Source organism: Crinia signifera, chromosome 1 (assembly GCF_055691185.1).
Source record: "Crinia signifera chromosome 1, ASM5569118v1, whole genome shotgun sequence".
NCBI lineage: Eukaryota > Metazoa > Chordata > Amphibia > Anura > Myobatrachidae > Crinia > Crinia signifera.
In genome coordinates this window covers 397019268-397045034 of record NC_139217.1, presented here as the reverse complement: position 1 = coordinate 397045034, position 25767 = coordinate 397019268, and the positions used below count along the sequence as shown (strand labels likewise).

Here is a 25767-nt window from a genome sequence, read left to right as displayed (position 1 = left end):
TAAGTTCTTTTAAAGATTGTCTCTCTTTTTTAGTGAGATTATATTTAGTTTTTTTTTGAGGTTACTTTTTTGATGTCTTCCAAAACTAAAGCACTGAACGTGTCAATGAAATTCCCCTTCACATGGGCAGGGTAGAATATTGATTTTGGTTTAAAATGGCTAGTGGTGGCCGTTACGTTAGACTCCAATGATGGTTCTGGATCTTTATTGAGGAAGAATTTTTTGATGCATAATTTTTTGATGCATAGGATGTACGGTATCCTCTCTGCTTTCACTGTGGTGTAAAATATCCTGAATCTACACTGATTGCTATCTTTCTGATACGGAGAAGAGGAGACGCATATCCCCAATAAGGGATGTATAGTATCCTCCTTATAACCTCCCCTGCTTTCACCGTGGTATAAAACACTTTGAATCGACGTTGATTGCTGTTCTTAAATACGGAGAAGAGGAGACGCATATCCCCAATAAGGGATGTACAGTATCCTCCCCATATATTTATGGTGAAGGGCTTAAAACCTCTGTATATACAAGCTAATATACAGTTTTTTTGTTTCACATAAACAGAGCGCAGGAGATTAGAACACTACTGTGTGTGTCTTTTAACACACCACCTTGTATTCTGTCTGTTTTTTGGGTGTAGGGTTACCCATTTTGTGTTCATATCTCCAGCTGATCTGAAGCGCGATTAGTATACCATTTCAAACTACCTTTTATTGTATTCCATTTAGCCAGATCTGTCACTCATCCCCTGTGTAGATAACGCTCCCGCCCAGCTGGATACACAAACCCGCACCCCCTAGGGAAAAGACCAGTCTTTTATGTGTATGACGTTTTCATGTGTATGACGTTCCACCCCCTTGACATCACCTCCCCCCGCCCAGCCAGGGCTACAGTACACGCCCACCATCCACCATTACTCCACAGCCACCATCCGCCATTACTCCCGCACCCCCCACCTGCCAGCAAACCCCCGCGACCCCCCCTCCCCCCATTCGCGGGACCCCCGCGACCCACCCCTCCCCCCATTCGCGGGACCCCCACGACCCCCCTCCCACGATCCCCCCTCCAGCGATTCACGGCGCCCCCCCTCCCGTGATTTGCGGACCCAACCCCCCTCCCGCGATTCGCGGACCCCCCTCCCGCTATTCACGGCACCCCCCGCGGACCCCCTCCTGCGATTTGTGGCCCCATGCGACCCCATCTCCCGCGATTCATGGCACCATCCCGCCCCCTCCCGCGATTCGCTGCGCGCCCCCCCCCCCGCAATTTGCAAACCCCCGCCCCCTCCCGCGATTCACGGCACCCCCCTCCTGTGATTTGCGCCCCCCCCGCAATTCGCCCCCCCCCACAATTTGCGGACCCCCCTCCCGCGATTCACGGCACCCCCTCCTGCGATTTGCGGACCCCCTCCCACGATTCACGGAACCCCACAGCATCTCCGGCGCCCCCTCCCGCTTTCCACCCCCCCTTGACCCCCCCCCCGCGGACCCCCTCCCGCAATTTGCGACCCCCCTCCCGCGATTCGTGGCACCCCCGCGAATCACGCCACCACCGCGCCCCTTCCCGTGCTTCGCTGCACCCCCGTCCGCGATTTGCCAACCCCCGCCCCCTCCCGAGATTCACGGCACCCCCTCCTGCGATTTGCGGACCCCCTCCCGCGATTCACGGAACCCCACAGCACCTCCAGCGCCCCCTCCCGCGATTTGGGGAACCCCCGTGACACACACCCCGCGATTCACACACCCCTCCCAAGATTCACGGCACCCCCCGAACACGCCCTACCCCGTAACTTCCGCCAGTGGGAAGCCGCTCACCCTGTGTTGCCCACATTCCCCTATCATGCTTTACCACCCAGCCTCCTGCTCTCATGCACCCTAACTCCCACCCAGTAGGAGTAGACACTGACTCAGGGCCACCGTCCTGTACTCCTGTGCTGCCACGCTGGACACTCAACCACTGGCAGAAGCTGCACAGTGTCCCCCACCCTCCTCTTTAGTCCCCCTTATGCCCTCACACCCCTATCACTACCCAGCCTCCTGTTTTCCTGTGTCATGACCTCCGCCAGTGGGGAGCCGCTGACTCAAAAACACCCTACGATACTATTGCACACACACACCTAAACAACACGCACACACCCCCCCCCACACACCCACAAATGTCACTGTACCCTCCACACTATCAATGTACATCTTTTAGATTAGATTAGATACAACTTTATTGTCATTATCCTGATTTAGGACAACAAAATTCAATTTAGCATCTATCCGTATACATCCATATTATAAAAAACCAGAAGTCCATACAATTTACAATTATACAATGAATACTAAAAACCCATTAACCCCCCACCCAAGCTACATTCCCCATTTAATTTAACAATAGCCCTTGGAAAAAAGCTATTCTTCATCCTAGACGTCCTATTCCGTAGGCACCTAAACCGCCTACCTGACGGTAATACAGTAGCACAAATAATCCGTTTGCCGGATGAGTTATGTCTTTTAAAATATTGTGTCTTACTCTGCATCTTACTCTGTAACCGCTTTTTAATTAAACAAAACAATACACACCCCCTTCCACATCATATGCTCTCTTTTTAACACATTTCACCTATAACTCAAGTTGCAATACAAGGCATCTTTCATACAATTCTAACCATATTTCTCACAATACAAACGTTCACAAATTAAGGGGGTGCAGCCCCTTACGACAGTGTGAAGAGCGCCCGTAGGGTTCGATGAATCACCTAGTAAAAAAATATTTAGCTACCAGAGCACACAATATGGGAATGAAGATGGATTGTGCACATCAAAACTCCAATTACAGCAACAAATAAGTACATAAAGCATAAAGACAAATGCTGCACAATGAAATGTTCTCTCTTTGTCAGTTAATTATATGAAGGCAAAAAGCTAGTATAAATATTCTAATGAGGGCCCAATATGCACATTCAATTACTTCACACATACTAGTCCAAACCACCATACATAATAAATATGAACAAGTACAATAATACAACATAATACACATACACAAGAAAAAGCTTTGTAGCTATATTAAACGTATCAATTACATGAATATTAATAAAGCGAGGAATGAGAAGGACAGCACCCTTACAGCTCTACACATGGTAAAAGCTATCTGAATTTGTTAAATAAAGGAAATATTCATCTCCACTGTCACAGTAATGAATTAGGGAATGTAAAAAGGAAAAAAAATGCCCCATTATTGTAATAGAAACATAGAATTTGATGGCAGATAAGAACCACTTGGCCCATCTAGTCTGCCCCTTTTTTTAAACATGTTACCTCAAACCATATTTGATCCTTATTTTTATGTAAGGATATCAATATGCCTATCCCAAGCATGTTTAAATTGTACTACTGTATTTGCCTCTACCACCTCTGATGGGAGGCTATTCCACTTATCCACTACTCTTTCTGTGAAGTAATTCTTCCTCAAATTTCCCCTGAATCTTCCTCCCTCTAGTTTCAGTGCATGTCCTCGTGTTCTGCTGCTCCTCTTCCTGTGAAGAATGTCTCCCACCTGTACCTTGTTAAAACCCTTCATATATTTGAAAGTTTCTATCATGTCCCCCCTTTCCCTTCTCTGCTCTAAACTATACATATTAAGATCTTTTAGTCTTTCCTGGTACGTATTGTGATTTAGGCCATGCACCATTATAGTTGCACTTCTTTGTACAGTCTAATGTATTTATATCCTTCTCGAGTTATGGCCTCCAGAACTGAACACAGTACTCTAGGTGAGGTCGTACCAATGACCTATACAGTGGCATTATTACTTCTTTCTTTCTACTGCTGATACCTCTCCCTATGCAACCAAGCATCTGACTTGCCTTCTTCATTGCTTTGTTACATTGCCTACTTGCCTTTAAGTCCCCTAAAATAGTGACACCTAGATCCCTCTCTTCCTCAGTAGTTTCCATTATAGTGCTGTTTATTCTTTATTTAGTCTTTGAATTTTTGAGACCCAAGTGCATGATTTTGCATTTTTTGGGGCATTAAACTGTAGTTGCCATGCTCATGACCATTCCTCTAATCTACCTAGATCATCAATCATTTGTTTTACCCCTCCTGGTGTGTCTACCCTGCATACCTTTGTGTCATCTGCAAAAAGGCACATTTTACCCTCAATTCCATTCGCATTATTACTAATAAAGATATGAAAAAGCACTGGTCCAAGTACAGATCCCTGGCGTAATTATCTCAAGTTCAAAAAATTAGGTTTCTGTGCATTATAATGACCCTGTGTGATGCAGTAATACAGTTTTTATTATCAAAAATAGTTTGCAGCACCATGCTATGGATATATGCAGTGGCGGATCCAGGGGTGGGGCTGCACACAGTTCAAAATTCAATAGGGGAGCCACACCAACTGCCATTCCAAACTGACTTACTCCCCAATTTGAATTTTGAACTATGCTGCAGCACTACATCTGGAGCCGCCACTGCTTATATGTATTGCTCTTACAGCTGTATTATACTGGATATACTATCTGGGTGTGGATCAAAACATTGACAATAAATCGATAAATAGGTTGACATCATAGCATCAACATGCATTAGGTCAACAGGATGAAAAGGTGGACATGAAATAGGTAGACAGTACAAAAGGTTGACAGAGTCAAAAGGTCAACATGGAAATGGTCAACTTGTTTTTTTTGTGTAATTATGTATGTTTAATCATATCTAATCCAAATAAGTGGAATTATGTACCCTCGGGGACTTTTTGCAATGCTTCAGGCAAGATTTCTATTACGTCGTGGATGGTAAATGATAAGAAAGTTCTAAGCCATATGTTATGTCAATGTTTTGAACCTGTCGACCATTTGTACTTGGCAACCTTTAGCACTGTTGACTTTTCCTCTGTTCACCTTTTGTATCTCTTGACCTTATACATGTCAACCACATGGTGTTAACCTTTTCACCGTCGATCTACTAGCTTCCAAAATTGATTCCCAATTTCTGTTCACAGGGTCCTGGTTGGATCAGAGCTGGAGCCAGCATCTGCCAGGACAGTTTACCCATGCTTCGATGAACCTGCACTTAAGGCAACTTTTAATATCAGAATTGTCCACAACTCCAGCTATGTGGCTCTTTCCAATATGCCAGCAATAGGTAAATGTATATTTACAGTATGGTAATGAAAGTTCTATGGCGCTATATCAAAATGTTTTGGTGTCTTTCTATGACTTCAGTGCCTTGTGCAACTCCTAAATGCATTGCTTTATTCTAATCACTTGCTGTGGTTCGCTATGTTTTTACACCATTAGTTGCTATTTTTGTTGCTGACCCCAATGTATTTTATCCAATACCGAAGGCAGAACAGACTCATATGAATGTCTGAGCGTAAGAATATAGGGCCCATTTAGCAATGAGTTTTAACTGCGTAAAACGTGTGACAAATGGTGCTCAAGCCAATGGGTATACGGTTGTTCGGTCGACACTATTATGGTCAACATGCATTGTGTCGACCATGGAAGTCAACATGTCATTATGTCGACACATGGGAAAGGTGGACACGGCTAAGGTCGACAGGGTCAAAAGGTTGAGACAAGCTTTAGTTCAACAATGGGAAGGAACATGAGTTCTTCTCTTTCTGTTCAAGTCAACATGTGCCGACAGGTGGTATTTCATGCTCTATCGTCCTCTAGGCATGAAGGGAGAATATAGCAGCCATGCAAGGAAATGCTGTGCACTTTTTCCATGTCTATGTTGACTGTGTCGACATTCGTGTCAAAAAATGTGAAGACCTCATGTCGACCTTTTGACTGACAACCTTTCTATTGTCAACCTAATCCTTTTGTCAACCTTTTGACCCCGTCGACCTTGGCCATGTTGACTTTTTTCATGTGACGGCCTAAGCCCCTTCGACCTTCAGTGGTCGACACAATGCATGTCAACCTTAATTTGGTCGACCCAATGACCCATACTCGTTTTAATAAGCTAAAGCTCATTAATGAATTGGCCCTATAATGTACTATTATTCCCATACTAATATGTCATATTGTATAACATTAGTAACTATGTAAACTGACACACCGGTGGAAAGGATTGGTTCCAATAACCCCTTATACACTTCCTCTGGCATCTGTGCTCTGGCGCTCCATCTGTGGCCTCCTCTAGTCCCGCACGTGCACCGCGAGCTAAATGGCTATACTCGCTATGTAAAAGTAACTTGATTTTATTTGTTTTCCTTATTCTTAGACTGATCTTAGTTTCCTGCGCTCTCTTCTCATGATACACTTACAGCGAGAAGCAGATTTGTCTTGTATCCAAAGAGAAGGGAAATAAACAATTCTGCCTTATTATATAAATACATAGCTATAAAGTACAGACGGAAGTCAGCAAAGCCACAGAACAAATGAAATCTGCACAAAACCACTGCACCCTAATCATTCTTCCCACAAGCAAAAGTTAAAATGAATTACAGTGACGTTTATCGCCACATTTTTAATATAACATTTTTTGTTGCATATTAAAAAAAAAAAAGATGAATGTGAAAAACAAGTGGCTGGGCTCAGCAATGCCAGTCAGCTATACTGTAGCAGGAAGAATTATGCAAGGCTGTCATCAGTTTCTGCATAATTCAGGTGAACAAAAGCAAAGTAAAAAAAAAAAAAAAAATCAAAACTCATCGGAGATGCATCAAGATGTGCTCAATTATTTGCTTTAATCGCACAGCAGTGATTTATAATGAGGTGCAGACTGTCCCATTAGTTCTACAGTACCTGCATAACAAACATGAGTTTCCTTAGTGGTTTGTGCAGATGTCCTTTGTTTTATATTGTTGTTCTTACCTCCCTACCTTATTGAAGTGGATATTGGGGACCTGGAAAAGGAGGTGTGAACTCGTGGATTCATGCCCAGCATTAGCAAAGTGTGCCTCTGACACCCCTTACCATGTTTACCAATCATCTATATAACTACTCCTCACCTTTTTGAGGTGAAGTACAGCAAGTGACCACTAGGTGCTCAATGGACAAATTACTCAGTATGTAAAAGCAAAATGATTTGTTTCAAACTCTGTATATGGAGAAAGAGAGCTGTAAAGACAGAGCTTGAAGGTAGGAACAGATAGGGACTAACGGTGCCCACACACTACAGCAGTATTTTTGGCTGATCGACGGATATTCGATCAGACGATAATCCACCGATTTTACTGCAAATCGGCTGGAAATCGAATAATTGCGATCCGATATGCGCTTCCACAGATCTTTAACTGGATCTTTTGAACTTAGCTGCTGAATGGAAGATCAGAAAATGCAGCTAAAGATCTGTAAGACTCAAAAATTTGTTTGGGTAATTGGGAGTTGGGGCGCTCAGGTGCGTTTGGGCGCATCCGGTGGCGCTTGGGTGTTAAGATTCGTTCGGATGTTCGGAAATTTGGGCGCATTCGCACGCTTTGGGGCATTTGGGTGTGTTTGCAAACTCGGGCATTCAGGTGCAGATACTTGTTTCCTAGCACGACCACAATCGCGGGGTAATTTTTAGTGGTCTGCGATGCGACTGACGCGATGCCCGCGATTTCCCATTGAAATGCATTGAAAAAAGTCAAAATCGCGTCGGTCGCTTCGCAGGCGGCTAAAAAAGGCTTAAATGGTCCAGACGCGATGCCCCCGATTTCCCATAGGGAACAATGTTAAATGCCTCAATTTACCCAAATCATCATAGGGAACAATGGTAAATGGGCCAGAAACCCCCCAAAACACCCCTGAACAGTGAAATGGCCCCCAAAATTAGTTAACGCCACCCCAGATCAAGCGTGGCAAGCGCAGCGAGCCCGCAAGGGGCGGCGGTACGCGTCCTCCGACCTTTTCATACCCCCACTATACATGTCGGCTTGGAGTTGAGAATAGAATAGTGTGGAGAGCGCAGCGAGCCCCGCGAGGGGACGCGGATACCTTCACAGGTAAACGCGTCCCTTTGCGGGCTTCAGAGGTAACCGCGTCCCCTCGCGGGGCTCGCTGCGCTCGCCACGCTTCGGGCTCGGTGGCTCGCTGCGCTCGCCACACTAATCTATTCTCAACTCCACGCCGACGTGGATAGTGGGGGTATGAAAAGGTCGGAGGACGTGTACCGCCGCCGCTCGCCACGCTTCGGGTTGACGTTGATCGTGGGGTGGCGTAAACTAATTTTGGGTGGCCATTTCACTGTTCAGGGGTGTTTTTGGGGGGTTCTGGCCCATTTACCATTGTTCCCTATGATGATTTGGGTAAATTGAGGCATTTAACATTGTTCCCTATGGGAAATCGCGTCGGTACCATCGCACCCGATTTTTTAGTGCATGCGATGCCCGCGATTTTTACTAACGAACTATCATGATCGGTGTGGCCGTGCTAGGAAACAAGTACCCAGGTGCATTTGCAAGTTCGGGCGATTTCACAAGCTCGAGCGTTCGGGCACATTTGCACACTCTGGCGAGTTTAAAGAGGAAACTTTTTATTAATGAAATGAATCTTTGTTACTTACATATAACAGGGACAGAACCTGACACAATATATCCCTCTTATGAGCTAAACACTGGTTGTACCTGCAGAAATAGTATGCATTGCAGAACATCTCACGGCCATCTATGGGTCTACAATAGGGCCCAAGCATGATGGGTAGTTAGCAGAGAGGTAAGTAGAGGTCATCCTATTACATATACATAAGTACTGTCCAAAGCAAGTAGTGCCCCAACCTCTTTAAGCAATTTTCCTTTACACACATAATAAGAAATTGAGTTGTTATCCTTCCTTAAAGTATTTGGTAGAAAGGGTGTACATGGCACACCCTAGACGCTGGTAGATTAGAGGGAAATTGTTCTTTCTCCATTATTATAGAACAAGTAAAAGATACTCCCTAAGTATAATTCTCTAAAGTAAGCTGGTGTCTCATAAAACCATATTATTCAAGACAGGAGACATATAAGGCCTGTCTGCCACTGAAGTACATACTGTACAATCAGTATTCAGAGGTATAAAATCTGTATGCATCTGTATCTGTGTGGGTTCCCTACGTGAATTACTGTTCAAAGGCTGTTCTACATGAGAATCTGCATTCAGTGCCTGCATTAGATCTGTTTGAATGTTTCTGTACTAAAATGAATTCATTTTTTCCCCTAGCTATGTCCGAAAGAGAAGACATGAATGGAACTAAATGGACTGTTACCACATTTAATACCACTCTCAGAATGTCGACCTATATAACTGCTTTTGTAGTATGCGACTTTGATTACGTCAGAACGACTGAGAGGGGCACGGAGGTAAAACAACTCACATAACCACACGATCAAGCTTATTTGCAGCATTTACTGGCTCTCACTCTCGCAGTCGGGTATTAAGGTTGGAATGCTGTAACATTTCTTATTGATTGATGTCCGAGGCGTAAGTTCATCCTGTTCCCCAGGAGGAAAGTTGGAATTTGGTGCGACAAGTCAGGAGTCCCCTATTGCAGATTTTATCAGGACACCTAGGACAGAGCACACTAGCAGTGTAGCAGCAGTGTGTGCACCGCAGAGTTCCGCTGGAAGAGCAGTGGTCAAAGTTGGATCCCACTGTGAACCACACTGGTTCTGCTGTACATGCAGGTGCCCCTTCAGGGCTTTGAGCCCGGAGGCAGGTGACTCTATTGCCTCTGGGAGTTACACCCCTGATTGATGTCTCTCTATGATGAGAACATAGAATAGGTACAAGGTTTGATATAAAAATGTCAGGTCTTTACCAGTTTATTGTTTATTTTGCCAGACCATGCGGCAGATGTATTAGGCATTAAAAAGAGATAAACACAAGAGTGATAAAGAGTAATAAACATCCAGCCAACATTCAGCTCTTAACTTTCATGCTATAGGCGGTGTTTGAAAAAAGACAGAAATGTACCACTCTTTATCACCCTTGTGTTTAACTCTTTTTAAGGATTAATACATCTGCCCCCATGTGTGTCTTCTTTAAAGCTTTCCAAGAACACTCCATTATCCTCATCCCTGTATTTTTCTCTCTCTTCATCAGAAATAAGGGAATTGTTGTTCATTAGTCTTGAGTTAAAGCAATGATCAAGGAAAGAGTAACCTGTGTGTGCTGTAATAACATATGAACAGGGGGATTCAGTATGAAATCCCGGCGGTCGGGATCCCGGCGTTCAAAATCCAGACGCCGAAATCCCGACCGCCGAAATCCCGACAAGGGGGGGACGTGGATCGCCCCCCCTTGCGGGCTCGCTGCGCTCGCCAAGCAGCGGGCCCGGTGCCTCGCTACGCTCAGCACGCTAATTTATTCTCCCTCCAGGGGTGTCGTGGCCACCCACGGAGGGAGAAAGTGTTGGTATTTCGGCGGTCGGGATTCTGGCGTCGGGATTCTGAACGCCGGGATACCGACCGCCGGGATTTAAACTGCATCCCGAACAAATACGTGTTACAGGCTGGAACAAACAAATCTAGCATTAATGCAGGAAGGGGCTATGGGCCACAGAAAAAGTCCCAGTGGGTCATATTTGGCCCTTGCTTATAGTGGTGAAGACATTTAAATGTACACAAGCACGCACCCATCACTTTAGTTTCTACCCTCTAAGCCTCTATGAAGTTCTGCATTCAATTATAGAAATGATTTCCTCTTTCTCTTCATTTGGAAAGCCCTGTCTGCCATCCACCAGGCATGTCCGCTGTAATGAAAATATAAATGTTTTTGTACAAATTGTGCTGAAAAGTTGCCATTGGTTGTAAGTTGAAGCCATAAAATCAGCTTGCTCTGGAGGGCATAGAGATGAAACAGAGAAGAGAACATGCATCAAAGCAACACAAATATTCATATCTGTTTGAGCGCAGTAATCAGAATATTGCTTAACCTCTGCCTTAAATACCATAGTAATAACCACTCTCATAAGACGGCATTCATACCAAAGGCAGATGTTAATGTTGTAAATTAGCGCAGAATAGCATTTTTGTAGTCTGAATGTTTGTTTTTATATAGAAAAACTTTTACTTTTTATATAGCAGATATTTCTTTTTAAATTTAATAAGCAAAAAAATTATAATTTCAAGCTATTTTGTTCTCTATTAAGGTGTAAATAGTTATTGTTCCCGCTTAGCTATATTAAGTTGTGTGATATTTGTAAATAACTACCACTGTGTTCTCTATATTGTAATTGCTTAGATCTTAGTAATGTACAAAAATGGTTTCAGTAATTAGATCACTATTTCATACTAGAAATCCCACATTCGGATCTTGATGCTTAATGTACTCATGTGCTACAGGGTGAAAACGTTTTGGAAAATACTTATTTAAAAAGAAAAAAGTTTCCAGCAACCATTGCATTCGTTTACTCTATGATGCTAATTTGACTGTCTGGTTAATTCACTGACGTGGAAAGGCACAAACGTCAGAACGCAATATAATTAGAGACTAAACTAAAATTGTGTCCAAAGACGCAGCTGCTGTGCAAAAGCATTCATCACCAATCCAGGCCTAGAGAGTATTGTAACACACCAGGTTAAAGGGGTTATTCAGGGCCTCATTAGCATGAGAACACCCAGCATTCTCATGGGAACGCCCATAAAATGCTGGCCGTTCACATATGCTAATGGGGCTGCCCCACGCCCCTCTCCGCCCCCCCACCCACAGTCCCAGCAATACGTGTATTTGCAGTGGGTGCACGCACCCTGCGTATGCACATGCGCAGTAATAAAACATCAGTCCCCGTGCGAACGAACGACAGTTGCGAACGGACCTGAATAAGGTCCTAAATGTAATAGGGTATGGGATTTAGAAAGTGAGAGATTTTGGGAGTATTTTCCCATTCTTTTAAAGCGACAATCAATTACCTGGCAGAATCAAACTATTTTTTTCAGTGTATATGATGGCCGCTTTAAAAAAGTGAAAACTCTACCAAAATCTCTCAATTTCTAATTCTTACACCCTATTAATAGATTTTTTCTAATTTGTTCTACCTCTGTTTTATAGTTGTAGTCAGTGGTGAATTTTACCGAGGAGCAGCAGTCCTCCAGCCCCCTTAGTAACATCTGCCACCCTCAATGACGGTGGCAATGAATTTCCTTTGAAAGAGCACCCTACTAATCACATGATGGTCAGGCAGTCCCAGGGGCCTAAATTAAATATTGTAAATAGTTGTGACCTATACCGCATAGCAAAGAGCGCCTTAGTGTGGGTGTGGATTATTAGACAGTGTCTAGGTCAACAGTCCATAGATTGACACATCGGGCTACTTTGCAACTAAGCTCACATAGGATCATTACAAGAACGATCACACATAAAAATGTAGTGATTCAACCCTGCACAAATGATAGATATGTCCATGTACTGAACGAAGTTCAAGAATCTTTTACCTTCTTCTTCTTTGAGAAAATTTTTGGTCTCTTTGGTGTAAATATAAAGCATCTTACTATTAACTATAATGGTTTTATCATCCTCTTGTTACATTGTTTTAGATACGAGTTTGGGCCCGGAAGGAAGTTGTAGAGAAAGGATATGCAAACTTTGCTTTGGGTATTACAGGGCCAATTCTCTCATTTATGGAGGATTTATTAAATGTCTCGTATCCTCTGCAGAAAACAGGTGAGTATTTATAATTTCTTATATGGTTTCAAATTACATTTCACCTAAAAATGTTAAATAACTTTACACCTCACAAACCAAGGAATAAGACCCATGGAGGCATAGACTTGACGAGACATCCTAAGGTGTCCTGTGTTATCTGGAACCAGGACTTTAGCAGTACCTAGTTGCCAGGTGGGTCCTCCATGGCTTGAAATTGGTTTTCCAGTATGTCCCACAGATGCTCAATCAGATTGAGATCTGGGAAATTTGGAGGCCAAATCAACACCTTAAACTTTTTCCCATGTTGCCAAAACCATTCCTGAACAATATTTGCAGAGTGACAGGCAGCCTTATCCTGCTCTAAGAGGCCACTGTCACCGTGAAAGACAGTTGCCATGCAGGAGTTTACTTGAACAATATTTAGGTAGGTGATACATGTGAAAGTATCATCCACATGAATGTTTAGACACCATTCTATCATAGCCAGAATTCACTTTTTCAGCAATTTTATATACAGTTGCTCTTCTGTAGGATGGGACCACACTCATCAATACGCCTTGGGTGCCAATTATCCTGGCATAGGGTTCAAGTTGTCCTTCTTTGAACCACTTTTTTTAAGTACTAACCACTATGTACTGGGAACAACCTGCAAGACTTGCCTTTTTGGAGATTTGGCGAACCAGCTCTCTAGCGATAACAATTTGGGTCTTGCAGCTACAGCCTGAGACTGAGCGCTAGTGTAATGTTTGTGGGTGAAGAAGGAAGAAGAAGAAAACAGGGGGGAGGGGGGATAAAGTAAATAATTAAATAAAATAAAGAAAGTAAAGTTAACAGCTAGGAAAGCATAAACAAGAAAAACTAAGAAAAATATATATATAAAAAAATATAAAAACTATTATGTGGTCTTAACCACCATGTTTCGTTATTTAATCACTTCCCCTCTCAGTACTTTTAATGTTATTGCTGATAGCTGTAAAGACATGGAGGCTGCCGGATGGTAAGCATTACATGCCCAGGACGAGCAGGCTAGAGAACAGAGATAAAAAAATGAATCAATGTACAGTTACTCTAGGTGATAGAACAGTATAATAATAGTAAATGTAAGGGGCTCTCCTACCTCCAAGTCTGTCTGTTGTCACCCAGTTTGTTTTATCACTGTCTACTATTGTAAAGCGCAACGGAATCTGCTGCGCTTTATAAGAAACTGTAAATAAATCAATAAATCAATAAATAAGGGAAGGAACAACACTCCAGAATAGTATTCCCATAAGTAGGTAACCCATAAGGTTACTATGGGTGATGCGAAGCTGCACAATGAATCATCCCACGAACATCCCCTCTTCGCCAAATATCTCCATCAGCATTGGTGAAACCGAGATCACCTCCACCGACCAAACGCGCTGCCTCGGTGTCATCATTGACTCCTCCCTCTCTTTCACCCTCCACATTCGTGCTCTCTCACAGTCTTGCCGCTTTCACTTCCGCAACATCTCGCGCATCAGACCATTCCTCTCCACTGATGCAACCAAAATTCTCATTCACTCTCTTGTCATCTCCCACCTTGACTACTGCAACATCCTTCTCTCTGGGCTACCTCTCGTCTGCCTCGCCCCTCTCCAATCCATTCTTAACGCTGCTGCTAGGCTCATCTTCCTCTCCCGCCGCTCCACCTCCGCCTCCCCCCTCTATCTCTTCACTGGCTCCCCATTCCTTTCCGGGTTCTCTTTAAACTCCTTACCACCACCTACAAGGCTCTCTCCTCCTCCACCGCTCCTTACCTCTCTGCACTGATCTCTATCCACACTCCCTCCCATCCACTTCACTCCGCCGCTGACTGACCTATCACCTAATCACCTCCTCCCACTCCCGTGTCCAAGACTTCTCTCGTGCTTCAACCCTGCACTGGAACAACCCATCAGACTTTCTGATTCCCTTACCTCATTCAAGTGCTCCATCCAAGCCTACTTATTCGGACTGGCCTATCCCTCCTCCTCCTAACCTCTTTTGCTCCTCCTATCCTGCCTACCCTACCCCTCCTTCCGTTCCTACTTATCCTATTGTTTTTCGTTCGTCCACCCACCTCCTTTTAGTCTGTTAACTCTTATGAGTAGGGCCCTCCTTCCTCACGTACTCAAGTTATATTGTTAGATATCTGGTAGGTTTACACCCCCTTTGTATATTGTTTTGGAGAGATTTTTGCACTAATACTGGGTCTTTTGTTATTCCAAATAATTCTAGTAATTATGTAGTTCAGAAAGGAAAATTACAATTTAGAGACTAAGTGGGGTCATTTGAAATAATTCATTTACATCTGCCTAGAAAATTAAGTGGTAAGGTACTCCAGTTTTAATTTTCTGATAATCGGTTGTAAATTATTGGAATAGAGATGAACAAGGTTAGATGGCAATTGAGTACCCAAGTACTGTATGTAATGTAAGAGTTAGTCCATCAAACGGGAAATGGAGTAGTCCCATCCAATCTCGCCTGACTATGTATAGTGAGGTACTCGGATTTTCTCAAAATTAACCGAAAAGCCTGCAAAGGAGGAACATTCCTTAATTGTCTCAATAAGTAAGAGAACAGTGTGATGAGCTTCTGAGATAAACAGTAAAATATCGTTAGCGAATGCAGTAAGTTCCTTATTACCAATCTGGATCCCTTTGAATCCTGGAAGTTGTAAAATATAACGTATAAGGGGCTCCAAGGCCGGATTAAAGAGGAGAGGGGACAGGGGACTAGTGCCTCTCTCTAAAGTATATGGTAAGGAGGTGACATTATCAGCTGTTACTTGTACTGTAGGTGTATTATAAAGGGTGGGTACAAGATCACAAAAAGATGTACCAAAGTGTTGAAAGTGTAACACCCTATCCAAATGCGAACAGACTATCTTATCAAATGCTTTCTCAGCATTCAAATTGAAAACAATATTAGTTAGTATTTTTAGGGTATGTGAATGTGTTATAGCAGTAATGGCAACTCTAATGCCTTGTATGATTGTCTATTTTTAATAAAACCAAGTAGTGCAGGAGAAATTAGACATGTAAGACATGTTTGAAGTCAGTTGCCCATTAATTTGGTTAGGATTTTAAAGTCCTGATTAAGAAGTGAAATAGACCTGTATGAACTCACAAGTGAGGGGTCCTTGCTAGGTTTTGCTAGTATTATGATTTGGGCTTCATTAATACGGAGGGCAGGGCCGGTGCAAGGCACCGGAGCGCCCCAGGCGAGGGGGGGTGGGGCGCTGATGGGTTTGAAAACTCGCTGCACGCTGATTGGCTGAATCTCAGCCAATCAGCATGCGGAATGTTTTCAAACCCAGCAGCGCTTCCCGTGCCGCCGCCTGGCTGCCGGATAGCGCGCATCACTGCAGGGACCCCGCCGCCAGATCACACAGTGCCGCAGGTACCCGGCACGGACACCTCTGCAGCCTCCATGCGAGAGGCGAAGTGCCGCCCTCCTGTGGCTGGCACCCTAGGCAAATGCCTAGATTTGTCTAGTGGTGGCGCCGGCCCTGAGGGAGGGTCATTTCCCTGGAGTGTAGAGTGTGATTATAAAGATTAGTGAGGGTACGGTTCAGTTCATTGCTTAACATTTTATAGTATTTAGCTCCAAAACCGTCAGAACCAGGGCTTTATTGTTAGGTAGGGATTTATTAGTGTCTTAATCTCCTGTTCAGTAAAAAAGTTATCCAAAAAGTCTCTCTCCTCCTGGGAAAGAGTAGGTAATTTTGCTTTTTCTAAAAAGGATAAGCCTGCTTGTGTATCATCCGGACCTTTAGTGTAGAGAGTTTTATAAATTGTCAGAAATCCAGAACAGATAAGTCATAAGTAATACCATAGCAGTAGCAGTATTTATTGTATTGATCCATGTCTGAGACCTTTGTCCTGTAACCAGGTTGGCCAAGAGTCTGCCCGATTTATTGTCCCATCTATGAAACTTATTCCATTGAAAACCATATGATGTCTGGTCATGTTCAATAAGAAAAGTGTTGTATATTTGTTTGGCAAGATGGAGCGCCCCTCAGCCAGCGCTGGGAAACGCTAGCGATCGCTGGAGAGGTGCTCCATCTGACAAGGATGTGCGAGTGACGCATTCACATGCGCCATGGGTCTAATATATCAAGCTGGGAGCAGAAAGAGGATAAGAGGTTCATGGAAGGGCCACAGTGATTACTACATACCCCTGAACTGTCCATGGATGGATCGACGACCAAGTTGAAATAACCTCTGACTATTAGATTTTGTCCACTCCACAACATAGGTTTTTCTAGAACGGCTGCAAATTTGGACATTTGGTGCATAAAGGTTCAAAAGAGAATAGAGAGTACCATCAATCAGGCTATAGAGCAATATAAATCTCCCATTGGGGTATATGAATTTCCTATATATTCAATATTTCAAATCCCCCTAGTTTTATTACTATACAGTATATACATACATTCCCTAATCCAAAGAGCATGAAGAGTATTGCAGAGTTTATCTTGCCGATGCATCTCTTAGGGAAGATTATATGGGGAGATAGGTGTTTCAAATGGATAAGTACCTTTTATACACTTTATAGGGTGATTTAACCCCTCTACATCCCAAGAAATAATATTAATGGATGTAAGTTGGGAACCATCTTCATTAGTTAGTTGGGAGGATGTATTGGTCGGTATTTAAGCCTATACCCACAGATGGATAAATCATAAATCAGAATTTCAAAGTATATAGGGGCCCTCTCCCATCCCAGCGAGCAGAGAGAGGGTAACCTTGGATAACACAGACAGGCAACATAGAAAACAAACATATAAAATGCAACAAACAATTTGAATATAACAATGTGAATAGGCGCATACATTAGTGTGTAGGCAGGTTTCTTGTGGTCATGGGACCCGCCGCCCACACCAAGAATGGGATGCAGTGTGTTGCAGCGGCTCCAGGGGGAGAGTCAGGACCATCCAGCCATCTTTGTGGGGTTGAGGGAACACCTGTAACAGGTCACCTCGTTGAAGTTCTGGTGGAAATAAAGGCCCCGGCTTCAACAGTTCAGTTAGGCCGGTGCCTGCAAGAGTGTATAAAACACTCCCCGGCTCAGAGTCAATGACCTGCCGGCTTCGGGGGGATAGTAGAGGTGGGGGGGAGCTGAGTAGGTGGAAGAGCATGGCAGTATGCCCCGTCCACCCCATCTGTAATATGGCTATCACGGTTTTGCGGGCTTCATGCTTACCTGCCTGGATGAACTGGCAATCCCTGCTGCTTGGGGTTCCCTTTGTCTGGCAGGTGGGCTTCTGTGCTGCCCATTGCCTCTGGCTTCCACTCCTCCTGGCAACAAGTGGGTTGCTGAATCTCTCCTCCAGATGGAATGATCAGCGGCATGGATCCCTTTCGGGTGCCACCATCTTCAGAAACAGGGAGCAATCCTATGCAGCAGCCAATCAGGGCTGGTCAGGGGACCAATCCTGTGCAGTAGAACTCAGCAGCCTATCAGGGCAGGCCAGGGTGTTTAAGGCTGGTCCTCTCACAAGCAGCAGATGCCATTTCAACTCTTTACAGTCCTCTACATTGGTCGTGTCCTGAGCTCCTTCCAAGTCTCTTCAAAACCTGATCCAGCTTGTTATTCCAAAACCAATTTTTGACTATTCCTCCATCTTCAGTTCTGGTCCACTCATCTGGTGATTCCCTGGATAATATTCTTCAGTCTTCTGTTTTTAGCTCCGGTCCAGTAATCTGGTTAATTCTCCTGATTAATATTCCTCCATCATCAGTTCCGGTCCACTCCTCTGGTTATTCTCTGGATAAAATTCTTCAGTCTTCAATTCCGGTCCATTCACCTGGTAATTCTCTGGATAAATATTGCTTGGCCTTCAGTTCCGATCCACTCATCTAACATTGATCAAGGAGACAGACTCTTAGCCTTTATTTCTGCCGCCGAGTGACACTGCTCTGCCATTCTTGTATATACAGTATATTATACAGTATGTATAGTATTGTTAAAACATTAGTTGTCATATTGTGTAATTTCTTTTAGGCTATTTTCATTAATCACCCAAAACGGGCGCATCCCACTGGATATTACATCATAATTAAGTATAACAATTACTAGTAGTATAAATAGACGTCCAGGCACATCTCTCCCCCACCCCTTAATGAAGTCAACTCGACGAAACATGTTGGGCACTGCCTGCTGACTCCTGCACTAGATAAGTCATTCTCTCATATCATTTTGAAAGTCTTTTCTTTTACATTTTTTTTACTGTTTGTATAGAAAATTCTCGTGCTGTGCAAATGTGCACATCTTTTAATAAACATCTTTTAATAAATATATTTTTGAAATTTCCATGTATTGTACAGGTTATATTAAGTCGCTGAACCACTATTCCTTGTTTTAAAGTTTTCTTAAAAACTACACTTACCACGGTGTTAATAGTTAGGGGATAGCTGACACCCTAGATAAATAAGGGAATACCTGCACATCATTGCTTCACTTTAAAACCTTTTTTAACCTACAGTAATAGGTTTTACCAGCTATTGTGCTTCATGTGTCAACATGCAAGTGGCGCTGTGCACTTCATTAGTTTGGAGATATATATATATATATATATATATATATATATATATATATACATACACACACACTAATATACACATATACATACAGATATATACACACACACAAACACACACACACAGTAATGCCCCCAATTTATGCAGTATATCAAATTTATGCCACATCAGTTGGAGTTTACAGTATAAATTCCCTAATATACAAGTGCATTCACACACTATGATCGCATTTATCCTACTAGTATGTAGGTATAAAGGCTATTCCCACCAACTCTTTGTTGCCTGGAAGTTTATTACGTAGTTGAAAATGCAGTTATTGTTGGTCAGTAGAGATAGAACAAGCAACAAGATGATTAGTGCTAAGTAACATCCTTTATGGCTACGTGGTGTGATATGAGGATGGGTGTATGGGGACATCTGTATATGACTCTGCATTGCTAGACTTGCAAGTGCCCAGTTCCAGATTATGCACAGTGCAAAAAAAAATACGAGATGCCATCTACAAACGTATGTTCAACTTTGATTTCCATGTTTGCTTTTTCTGTTTATGGTGATGCGTATGTACAGTATCTATTACCATTAACATATATTATGTTACTAGGTGATTCATCGCGCCCTACGGGCGCTCTTCACACCGGCGTAAGGGGCTGCGCCCCCTTAATTTGTGAACGTTTGTATATGAGAAATATGGTTAGAATTGTATGAAAGATGCCCTGTATTGCAACTTAGGTGTCCGCGAATCGCGGGAGGGGGGGTCGCGGAGGGTGCCGCAAATTGCAGGAGGGGGGGGCGCGGGGGGTGCCGCGAATTGCAGGAGGGGGGGTTGTGGGGGGGTGGATGCTGCGAATCGCGGGAGGGGAGGGATTGCAGAGAATCGCGGGAGGGGGGTCGCGGGGTGGGTTGCCGCAAATCGCGGAAGGGGGGTTACGAGGGTCGCGGAGGGTGCCGCGAATTGCAGGAGGGGGGGTCGCGGGGGGTGCCGCGAATTGCAGGAGGGGGGGTTGTGGGGGGGTGGATGCTGCGAATCGCGGGAGGGGAGGGATTGCAGAGAATCGCGGGAGGGGGGTCGCGGGGTGGGTTGCCGCAAATCGCGGAAGGGGGGTTACGGGGGCGGGGGTTGCGGCGAATCATGGTAGGGGGGGTCGTGGGGGGTGTGCCGTGAATCACGGGAGGGGGGGTCACGGGGTGGGGTGCCGAGAATCGCGGGGGGGTGTGTGTGTGCCGTGAATCGCGGGAGTGGGGGTTGCGGGGGGGGTGGGGGGGGGTGTGACGCGAATCGCCACAAGAAAAATCAACACAGAAAGGTCAACACATGTAAATGTTGACATAAGTGTGGCACTTCATTGGTGTCCATGTCGACACATTAGAATGAATATGAAAACATTCAAAAAATGAAAAAAAACAACTTCAAAAACTCATGTCAACCTTTTTCATTGTCGACCATAGCCATGTCAGTGTTTTCCATGTGCAATTCAATTCTGGAGCTGCCGCGAATCGCGGGGGGGTGCCGCGAATTGCGGGAGGGAGGGTCGCAGGGGTGGGTACCGCGAATCGCGGGAGGGGGGGTTACGGGGCGGGGGTTGCGGCGAATCATGGGAGGGGGGGTCGCGGGGGTGTGCCGTGAATCGCGGGAGTGGGGGTCACGGGGTGGGGTGCCGAGAATCGCGGGGGAGGTGTGTGTGTGTGTGCCGTGAATCGCGGGAGTGGGGGTTGTGGGGGGGGGTGGGGGGGTGTGACGCAAATCGCCACAAGAAAAAATCAACACAGAAAGGTCAACACATGTAAATGTTGACATAAGTGTGACACTTCATTGGTGTCCATGTCGACACATGAGAATGAATATGAAAATATTCAAAAAATGAAAAAAAAACTTCAAAAACTCATGTCAACCTTTTTCATTGTCAACCATAGCCATGTCAGTGTTTTCCATGTGCAATTTAATTCTGGAGCTGCCGCGAATCACGGGGGGTGCCGCGAATTGCGGGAGGGGGGGGGTCGCGGGGTTGGGTGCCGCGAATCGCGGGAGGGCGGGGTTCACAGGGGTTCCGGTGGGGGGTTGCCGCGAATTGCGGGAGGTGGGGGGTCACGGGGGGTGCCGCGAATTGCGGGGGGGGTTGCGGGGGGGTGTGACGCGAATCGCCACAAGAAAAAATCAACACAGAAAGGTCAACACATGTAAATGTTGACATAAGTGTGCCACTTCATTGGTGTCCATGTTGACACATGACAATGAATATGAAAACATTCAAAAAATGAAATAAATCTTCAAAAACTCATGTCGACCTTTTTCATTGTCGACCATAGCCGTGCCAGTGTTTTGCATGTGCCATTTAATCCTGGGGCTGCCGCGAATCGCGGGGGGTGCTGCGATTTGCGGGAGGGGGGGGGTTGCGGGGGTGGGTGCCGCGAATCGCGGGGTTCATGGGGGTTCCGGTGGGGGGTTGCCGCGAATTGCGGGAGGGGGGGGGGGTCGCAGGGGGGTGCCGGGGTGCCGCGAATCGCCGGAGGGGGGGTTGCGGGTGGTGTGATGCGAATCGCCACAAGAAAAAAATCAACACAGAAAGGTCAACACATGTAAATGTTGACATAAGTGTGGCACTTCATTGGTGTCCATGTCGACACATGAGAATGAATATGAAAATATTCAAAAAATGACAAAAAAACTTCAAAAACTCATGTCAACCTTTTTCATTGTCGACCATAGCCATGTCAGTGTTTTCCATGTGCAATTTAATTCTGGAGCTGCCGCGAATCACGGGGGGGTGCCGCGAATTGCGGGAGGGGGGGTCGCGGGGGTGGGTGCCGCGAATCGCGGAAGGGCGGGGTTCACAGGGGTTCCGGTGGGGGGTTGCCGCGAATTGCGGGAGGTGGGGGGTCACGGGGGGTGCCGCGAATCGCGGGAGGGGGGGTTGCGGGGGGGTGTGACGCGAATCGCCACAAGAAAAAATCAACACAGAAAGGTCAACACATGTAAATGTTGACATAAGTGTGCCACTTCATTGGTGTCCATGTCGACACATGACAATGAATATGAAAAAATTAAAAAAATTAAAAATAAATCTTCAAAAACTCATGTCAACCTTTTTCATTGTCGACCATAGCCATGTCAGTGTTTTGCATGTGCCATTTAATCCTGGGGCTGCCGCGAATCGCGGGAGGGGGGTCGCAGGGGGGTGCCGCCAATCGTGCAAGGGGGGGTCGCGGGGGGGTTCTTTTTGCCGCAAATCGCGGGAGGGAGGTCGCGGGGGGGGGGGTGTTTTTTCCGCAAATCGGGGGGGGGGGGAGTGTCACGGGGGAGGGTTTGTCGCGATTCGCAGGAGGGGGGGGTCGCGGGGTGGTGGTTATGCCGCGAATTGCGGGAGGGGTCGTGGGGGGGTTCTTTTTGCAGCGAATCGCAGGAGGGGGGGTCGCGGGGGTGTTTTTGCTGCGAATCGCGGTAGGGGGGGTCGCGGGGAAGCGGGTGTTTTTGCCGCGAATCGCGGGAGGGGGGGGGGCGCGCGGGGGGGGGAGGTTTTGCCGCAAATCGCGGGAGGGGGGCGCTCACCTGGTGGCTGTGGAGTAGCAGTGCTGGGCAACATGGGAAGGCAGTGGGTGTCTGGCACTGTCTGTGGGCTCTCTGGGCTGGTTCTCTGTCACATACCTCCCAACATGACCCTCTCCAGGAGGGACACAATGCTCTGTTTCTAGACTTCCCCTTAATGTATGATTGCCATCACCTGTTTTAAACAGGTTGATTTCTCAGAAAGGTGTTCAGCACAGATGAAGGCAATCACACATTAAGAGGAAAGTCCAGGAACAGAGCGTTATAGACACAGACACCCACTTTGAGTGACAGATGTAGCCAAATATATAGGAGATTTCTCAGTAAGGCTGTGAGAGATACAAATCAATATAATAATGAAGTCTTATATTTCCTCCTTTTTAGATTTGGTAGCAATGCCTGAGTTTGGTGTCGGTGCAATGGAAAACTGGGGATTAATTACTTTTCTGGAAAGCTCGTTGATTTATAACCCCAACCAGAAGTTCTCCAACTCTAAAGCTTTGACTTGCCTGATTGTTGCGCATGAGATAGGACACCAGGCATGTGGTAAAATGTCCCAGATATTTATTTATTTCATTGTTAACGTCTTATTAAAAGTCAATAGATGTTAATAGATAAAGACCCTTTTTGATCAAAGTTAATATTCTCTGAAAGAGGAAAGCTGTGTAATCTTTCCATATATGGTTAGGGCTATATGTACTAATGGGCAATTTGAATTCATTTACTGACACTTAAAAATCAATATAGAAAATTGTTAGTAAATGTTTGTTATAGAGCCTGATTGTTCTCAAAATGGGCAAAACCATGTGCACTGCAAAAAAAATTTGTAACATGTGCAGAGAGTTAGATCTGGCGGTACTTGTTTAGTTTCACGGTGGCACTTCCCAGCAGATCGTATGTAAATCGTATTCAAATCACACACGCTATTTGCATAAAATTTGCATGCGATTTGCATACGATTCAATCTGAGATGCGATTTAACACACCCCCACTATCCACGTCAGCGCGAAGCGTGGCGAGCGCAGTGTGCCCTGGGAGGGGATGCGGTATGCATACTCCCGACCTGTTCATACCCCCACTATCCACATCGGCGTGGAGTTGATTTTATAAAGTGTGAGCGCGTTTTCCGCATCCCCTCGTGGGGCACGCTGCGCTCGCGACGCTTCAGGCTCGGTGGATCGCTGCGCTCGCCACACTTTATAAAATCAACTCCGCGCTGACATGGATAGTGGGGTATGAACAGGTCGGAAGGACACTTATCGCATGCGCTCGCCACACTTCGGGCTGGCGTGGATAGTGGGGATGTGCTAAATCGCATTGCGGATCGAAGCGTATGCAAATCGCATGCAAATCATATGAAAATCGCGTGCGATATTTGCATGCAATTTGCATATGATGCGATCTGCTGGGAAGTTCTGCCGTGAAACTAAAGAAGTACCGACTTGGCTGCTTTATTTTTTACTCTGCAATTTAGATTTCAGTTTGAACACACCACACCCAAATCTAACTTTCTGCACATACATACATAAATACATACAAAATCAATCATTATTGATTTAAAATGATGTAATTAAAAAAATGACAGTAAATATATTTAGCATATATCCATGTCAGGATCTTGCAGTTGTAGCTTATTATTACCATCTCTGGAAGAACAATAGTAAACACTAGCACATCAGTCACTACTAAACTATCCAGTTTTACTTCTGGTGGTTTCATATAGAGTTTTATATACTGTAGAGGTGATCTGGACACCACCACTGGTGTGACAGGGACTTCACAGCAATTCTGTATGCTAATGTCAGCCTCATTCTCACAAATGGTTCCTAATCTTAAATATTCTAAAGCTCTGATTGACTAGATTTGTCTAAAACTTGGGCCTGATTCAGAGAAGGAGACAGATCACTTATCCTGTGTATTTGGTCCTGATTCAGACCGGATCGCACAGCTGCTTTTTTTACAGCAGCCAGCAATCAGGTAAACGCTGCCCTGCCATAGCGAAATCCTACCTTGTGAATTGATGTGCACCACCAATAGATTTTTCCAGTGTGAGAAGGCTCCGAGTAGCCCTGAACTTGGACAATGAAAACCGGCTGAGCATGGCCGGAGATGATGCCCACACATGAAAATGCTTGGGCACACCTGTGTTTTTTCCTAGGCATATCTGCGTTTTTTCTGGCACTCCCATGAAATGGTCGTTTATCACCACAATACACTGGTGCTTCCTATCAATCACCTTGCGAATGGCTAGCAATTAAAAAAGTAGCAGGATTTCTTTGCTGGGCAGCGTTGCGCACGCATATTGCTGCCCAGATGCATGGGCAGTTTATCGATAATTGGCCACTGTGCGAATTCTCACAGCAGCAATCAGGCCCTTTGTACACAGAGCTGGCCGATAATATGCTAATGAAGCAGGAGGCATCTTGTATAATACACCTCCTGCCGGTATCTCTGATCCACTGCTGCATCCATAGAAGCAATATCAGATCATCAGATATCTGAGGTTACTCTAGGACAGTGGTGTCAAACTCATGGCCCTCCAGCTGTTGTGGAACTACACATCCCAGCATGCCCTGCCACAGATTTTATATAATGGCTTGCTAAAACTGTGGCAGGGCATGCTGGGATGTGTAGTTCCACAACAGCTGGAGAACCATGAGTTTGACACCACTGCTCTAGGATGTCAAGTGTAATCATGCTGCAGAGATCAGTAAATCTGCATTTGACATGACCCTGTTTGACAAATGTTCTTCTACTGTAAGTTTATCCCTAGACTATAGAATGAGTCTGGTTAGTGAACTGCCTGGATCAGTGGCAATTCTACAGGGGGACGAGCCGTGTAATCGCACAGGATGGGGTGACTGCCACCATGCTATTGCATGGCTCGTCTGCTTACTGATGCCCACTAATCCCGCCAGGCCGCTGGCTCCGTCCTTGCCGCCCGCCAGTGCTGCTGACTTCAAGCTGCCAGTGGCTCCAAGAGCTCCCTCCAGTTGTCCCTGTCACCCAACCCCTAGTACTCTACTTGGTGGACAATGATACTCCAAATGACACTGCCCCATGCATCCTAACACAGGATTCCTGTGTTAGGATGCAGCAGCAGCATTTAGAGTAAATCCAGACTCAAGATG

General features: G+C 45.2%; 1 protein-coding gene across 1 annotated transcript in view; it reads left to right on the top strand.

Moving 5' to 3' along the window:
• The window catches only part of LVRN (laeverin), a 135110-nt gene that overhangs the window by 36142 nt on the left and 73201 nt on the right, over positions 1–25767 (top strand). The window contains exons 2-5 of the mRNA XM_083151622.1: positions 4996–5138; positions 9128–9267; positions 12442–12568; positions 23021–23175. Of these exons, the coding sequence (XP_083007748.1) occupies positions 4996–5138; positions 9128–9267; positions 12442–12568; positions 23021–23175 (565 nt within the window). The remainder of the gene's footprint in view (positions 1–4995; positions 5139–9127; positions 9268–12441; positions 12569–23020; positions 23176–25767) is intronic.